Raw genomic sequence first — 6,304 nt, 5'->3', positions numbered from 1 at the left:
ACTTTTCTGTCCCTTTAAACAGAACTCTGAACCTTCAGGCATTACATAATACTTTTTTCCTCATTGACATTATTGGTAACTGCAAATGTGAGAGATAACTTGATCTATAATATGTATGTTTAACTCTGACATGATTGTAAAAAAAAAAAGAATAAATCCAGATTTTGTTTATGAAAATCAGGTGTAGCGGATTTCTGAAAGTGATTTACAGTAATTTAATGCTCTGTATATATTTTTAGTTGGCGAGGGTAAAAATAAAACTAAACTGTAAATATACTTTTCAAAGAATAGTGTAAATTCATGGAATTTTCAATCCATTTTGATCAGTTAAGTGCATCATTGCAGAACATTTCTTTCTTTCTTTATGATTTCTTTCTTTAAATAAAAAAACTTACTGACCCCAAACTTTTTATTTTAGTTAGAACAAAATGCACAAAATGAAGACCAATATATTACATTCTCTTTGCGTAATTAAAATTTATAGAATGCGCTTAAATCGTATAAAAGCCTATAAAATAAAATATAACAATTATGAAAATGAATGTTTATAATGTAATTAAATCTAATTAACATGTAATGTTTCCCCATACACAAATCCTGCAGAGGGTCTAGATGTGTCAATTAAAACACAGAAGTCTAACAGAGATGAATACAAGAGGTGAGTGGCTCTCCAGCAAAAATATAAATATATATATTCTATTTTGTTTGGATAACAGTAGCCGGTTCTCCAACCATATGCATTCATATTTTGCATAATGAGTTGTATTGTTTTTTTCTAAACCTAATTTATTACATTTAATACAAAAGTCACTGTAGCATTCCCAATAGCTACAACTACATGCATATAATAGAGAGCCGATCCACTGGAGGGCGATACTCTTCCAATCTGATCTGAAAGCCTCCTGTGACGTAATCCTCTCCGTTTCAATATGGCAGCCAGGCCCTCGTCTAGAGGTCTCTGTAAATAAAGACATTTCTACGGTGTGTTCAGAACTAAGCCCTGTGTTTATGTGTAGTCATCGATGACCGCTGGCCGTTAAGTGTTTCAGAGGTCCTCTCGTGGGAATGTCCTCGGAGGATGTGATTTGGGGTGAGTACTGCGTGTTCCCTGCTGATGTGGAACTTGTTTAGTTGGAGCTCATCACACTTTCTCTGTTTATCAAACTCGTGAGCTCATCAGCGGTCTTACTTCTGTATTTATGTGTGTATGTTATGTATCCACAGTCGACGGTGAGCGAAGTCAAGTCATTTGTTATTTGGCGGTTGTTCCTTCCTTTTTATATCAAACACTACATGTCTGTTGATTTAACGGTAACGTTAGGTGTGTTTCAGTAACATTAGACTTTACGTTAACGTTAACGTTAGTTAAACACGCTTTGACTAAATCATTTAATAGTTTATTATTTAAATGACATTACATTTGAAGTATCTTTATCGTCGTTTGCTAGTTTTTGTCTGTAACTTCATGTGTGGCTTCATTGTAACGTTAGTTTAATCGCTTTCATGTTATGTAAAGAGTGGCAAACTTCACTTAATCTTCCTCTGTGTTTTTAGCTTCTCTGCTAGCGTAGTTTCCACTATAGCAGAAAAGTGATAAATATTTTAGTACTCCGTTTTCTTTAACATTTTATTTGTGTCTTGATACACCATGTAAACAGCCTAGATAATGTCCGTCTTCAGAAGCTGTCTTCAAATAGTCTGTCAGGCTGATGATGCACTCATTGTGAATGGGGAACAGATTTCAGATCGGTCGAAGGTCGCCTTTGACTGCAACACTCCTCAAAATGTTGACCCGTGTCTCATTAACCTCGCAATATGTGTTTAGTGTTTATATGACGTTTGGTGTGTTCATTTTGTTTCACGTTTGTCTTAGCAGGTACTTTGGATGTTTTACTGCTCTGAGGGATGAAACTTTACGCTATGAGCCGGCAGTAAACGTCAGTTGTGTTACTTCATAAACGCACGTGCACCAGAGTGATGGAGAGTGACTGTAGGATCCCCATGGCATGTCTGAGACCCCGGATCCTGGCCCTGCATGCTTTATTCTGGGGCTTAGTGTCTCTTAGGTGAGAAAAAAAAAATACAGATTGCCATATGTGATTTTCTTATGCAGAGAAATGTGAAACTAAGCTTTAATCATGCTCATTTATTCCAAGTTTAAACTTTTCTTTTCTTTTTTTCTAGAGTGTTTGGAGCAGCTCTTCTTAGCGATGAGAAGGCAGCAGGTACTTCCAAAAAGCAGGATTAAATTAAAGAATGTTCTTCTAAAGTGTACCAGGTTTATATACTTGTAATTGTCCTTCTGTTTTTATTTTGTAGTTGCGGTGACAAAGGCAGTGACAGCACCGTGTTGGCAGCATGAGGAGTTTGTGGTGGCTAAAGAGTGCAGTTCATGCGAAGGTTTGCAATCGGTGAGGGTATAAACACACACACTCAAATTGTTTAAAACCAGGGCTCCAGACTGAAACCAAATGGTCTAGTTTTCCAACCATTTTTTATTCCTGTGCAACTAAATTTTGTGTGCGGTCGGACTGGCATGACCACCGCATTGTTCAATTCATAAGCTCTGCCATTTCTGTTGCATATGAGAAAGATCAAACGGCAAACAAAACCTCAACGAAACTTTGGTACCTGTTGAACTGCCAGCGCTTAAGAGTGTAGAGCCTGGTTTATACTCGCCACATCAGCATGAGCACAAAGGTGCACGCAGCAAAAATTACACAAATATTGAGGAAACTATGGATGGTTTTCAAGCTAAAGTAAAAGAACAATTCTTAAACCAGAGAAGGTGAACATGTTGGTTTTCTTATGGGGGAAAAACATGCAGGTACTGTCAATGACAGCAAGTTTAGTTTTACTTTTTGTTTTCATTTTGAAAAGCTTGTTATCTTTACTGTTTATCTCACGTTATGTTATTGAAGCATTTATCTGATTCCTCAGTGATTGCTTGACGTTCTGTAATTTATTAGTTGGTATATAATACAGCATGTGGTGTATGCCTCATCTTATTCTATTTTTGTTAATAAATGTTTTGTAAGCTAGTTTGTCATTGTATCTTGCTGTTTTATTGTTGTTTTGATTTTTAATTAAGAATAACACAGAATCCATCTTTTGTTTTACTCTTAAAACAAGTACTTCTTCTGATGTGGATTTATTTTGAAGGCAGTGGTTATTTGCATTAAAGGGATAGTTCACCCAAAAATGAAAATGACATGAGGGTAAGACCTCTGTTCATCTTCGGAACACAGTTTAAGATATTTTAGATTTAGTCCGTATGATAATGACAATTTTCATTTTTCGGTGAACTAACCCTTTAAGTTCTATTTATACCATGTAAGAAGATATGGCATAAGGCAGATTCAAACTTGGGTCAGTTGTGTCAAATCTTATCACCACGTGTCTCAATTAGGTGTCTTTTTAATGGTCAAACCCTACCAGATTTGCTCTTAGTGTAAATAGACTCCCTAAACCTGAATATGTGAAGATTATGTTAGCACATCAGACTATTATTTTTTCTTGTAAAATGTGAAAACAAAATCCCAAGTTCAAAAATGAAAGCATTTGAAGACCGGCTTATAACAGCAAGAGAACCGCATTTATTTGCAATATAAATATTTAGTAACATTCTAGAACTCTACAATGCAGGAATTGTGTACACACACACAGATGAGCATTTCATTTTTGTGAATAAATGTAAAAGTTTCCTCTGTTTACCTGAACCTGTAAACCTGCTGTCATTTTTACAGAAAACTATATCAGCCTGCAGCCAAACAGGATTTGTAGAAAAGATCAACTGCACCAATTCTAACAGAGATGAATACAAGAGGTGAGTGGCCCGTCACCAAAAACGTATATCCTGTTTTGTTTGGAAATCATTAGCCGGTTCTACAACTATAAACATTTATGCAAATGTAGCATATTGAGTTGTTTTGTACATGTTCTAAACCCACGGGTAATTTATTACATTTAATAGAAGAGTCACTGTGGCTTTCCCAATAGCTACAACTTAAATGTCAGTTTTGTGTTACTCTGCCCTTCTTTTTCGCAACATTCCACTTCTTTCCGTGCAAAATAGTAAATGTTAATCCGTCTTACAATATTATAAATCCAGCCATTAAAAGGTCAAACTAATTTACTTCACTTTTTCTCTTTATTTTCGATTCAGCTGTCGCTCTACCAAAATGGAGGAGCATCTCTTCTGGAAATTTGAGGGTGCAATGCTGGCTCTCACTGTTGTTTTTGCAATACTGGTGGTCACTAGACAACACTCACTTGACCGCCAAGCTTCAGACAAGGTTCGGCGACAGATCGAGTCTATTTAGTAGACCGGACTGCATTAAATGCTAATGTGCCTGTGGCCTGGTGTTATAAACTCTCAGCAAAGGGCATAACCCCACAGTTCATGGAAGCTTCCAGACTTTATCACTGGTTTTATCTTAATGGACGCACAAAGACGAGGCTCTGAACGGACAAAGTGTGCTCTAACTCCCCAGACTGACATTACTTGTGGATGCTGCTTCTGTGCAGGATTTAACTAACTAGATGTGAATCTCAAGATCATCCCATCAAATCAGCAAACTTTATGCAAGACCGGAGTCTAGGCCCTATTTTGTAACTGAAGATGTACAGATCTGTGTACACCTGTTCTTTTAAATGCTGTGAAGGTGATGTGTGTAGAACAAGATATGAGTATGTTGCATGTTTTCAATAATCCAAAAGCACATGAAGTATTTTCTCAAGCTGAGAATGAACTATATGGTCAAAGTCTTGAAAGAATGTATGATTTAGTGTTTCTTCACAATGGGTTTGTTTGTCAGGGTGAGTTTCAGTGAATAGCAAAGTTTTGGAGTTTGTTTATTTGGCTTCATTCATTTTGGAACACGCTACCATTCATGAATCACAGATGACTTTCTCCAACCTGACACACTCGTCCATCCATTAACATCGACATGTTTCTTCCAGAAACATTAACAGTAATTTAATTAATCTTATATGTGCAGTTTTTGTTTGTTAAAACCTTATTTTCAGTATATACTTTTATAGTGTTTTGACACATTCTTTAGAGACTTCTACAGGTTCATTCATTTTCATTCATGACGTTTACTTTTAGTCTTTGCCCTCCTGAGCAAAAATAAATATTTTATATAAAGTTATGTGAACAAACATCTTGGTTCATAACATCAGTCTCAAAAATACCAGCTCTGTTCTTATATCATTGAATGCAAGACTGCATTGTAGTGTATGTTAAAGCTGCTTGACTTGAAATGAAGAGGCTGAGATGTATTGAAATCAACCCACCTTTTTGTTTTATTTATATATTTTTGCAAACACTTCACAGTTAATTTCAGCATCTGCATATCGTTTGTTGAAGGAGATATTTTGTGCCATCAGCTTCAGTAAGACATTACTCTGCTGGCTTTGGGTACAAAGGGACATAACTTTTCCCCATAAGTTTATTTACATTATGATTGGTTTGATGGCATAATGCCTTTTTATTAAAACTGATTGTTTTTTTGTTTTGTTTTTACTTAACTCCACAAGTTAAAAAGGAAGCCATGTGAATTTGATTTTAATGATCTACTTAAAATGTAAAGGGTGTATTTTTATGAAAGATGGGTGACGTTTCCTGTTCTCTGTTGATAATGAACTGAGGAATAAATGCGGAAAAGGAATTGTCTGCCCTAGTTTGTCTAGTGTCGTGTGATTCTGTCAGGATGGACAATTATCTATTGTGTGTTGAAAGTAAAAAAAAAAAATCACAAACTCCATAAAAAGAAATGGGTGCACTTTGATCCTTTTGGACAGGAACAGATGTGGCCATGCGGAGAACGTGTCATCGCAGAACAGAACTTTGCTGTGTTACACTGTGGAGAGAAACAAAAATACAAATGGTAAGACATATTTCTCTACTACTCATGTTTTTGCTCAAGTGTACACACTGACTTTTGAAAACCCAAGGGACTTGTGATTTTATAATTCCCATTAAAATAATGACCATTATAATGTGTCACAGGTAACAAGAAAAAAACTATTAGTCTTCCTCTCAGAAAGTACTTAAAGAAATTGAGGTGTTCGATTTGAAGTGTTCATCTGCCAAAAAAAAAAGTCTGGGACCACAAGCCATTGTTTTATTTTATTTTTTCATGTGGTCATCCTTTTTAAAGGGATAGTTGATGTAAAAATGAAAATATTTCGTATTTATTCACCCTCAAATTGTTCCAAACGAGTATCAATTAATTTCTTCTGTTGAAGAAAGATGATATTTTGAATAATGTTTTCAACAGGTAGCTATTGACATCCATTA

At 35.6% G+C, this 6,304-nt stretch overlaps 1 protein-coding gene across 2 annotated transcripts; it reads left to right on the top strand.

Moving 5' to 3' along the window:
• The first annotated feature begins 872 nt into the window (after positions 1 to 872).
• LOC127979752 (protein JTB-like) lies at positions 873 to 5,684 on the top strand. Of its 2 annotated transcripts, none has more exons than XM_052585367.1 (6): positions 873 to 1,090; positions 1,877 to 2,066; positions 2,185 to 2,225; positions 2,320 to 2,411; positions 3,747 to 3,826; positions 4,166 to 5,684. In XM_052585367.1, the coding sequence occupies exons 2-6, from the start codon at positions 1,978 to 1,980 to the stop codon at positions 4,320 to 4,322; spliced, it is 459 nt and encodes a 152-aa protein (XP_052441327.1). In that variant the 5' UTR covers positions 873 to 1,090; positions 1,877 to 1,977; the 3' UTR covers positions 4,323 to 5,684. The 2 variants fall into 2 exon arrangements, with proteins under 2 accessions (XP_052441327.1, XP_052441329.1); XM_052585369.1 differs by having other exon boundaries at positions 892 to 1,090; positions 1,874 to 2,066.
• The last annotated feature ends 620 nt before the right edge of the window (positions 5,685 to 6,304 follow it).

Source organism: Carassius gibelio, chromosome B19 (genome assembly GCF_023724105.1).
Source record: "Carassius gibelio isolate Cgi1373 ecotype wild population from Czech Republic chromosome B19, carGib1.2-hapl.c, whole genome shotgun sequence".
In the NCBI taxonomy this organism is placed as follows: domain Eukaryota; kingdom Metazoa; phylum Chordata; class Actinopteri; order Cypriniformes; family Cyprinidae; genus Carassius; species Carassius gibelio.
This window is presented reverse-complemented; position numbering and strand designations above follow the sequence as displayed.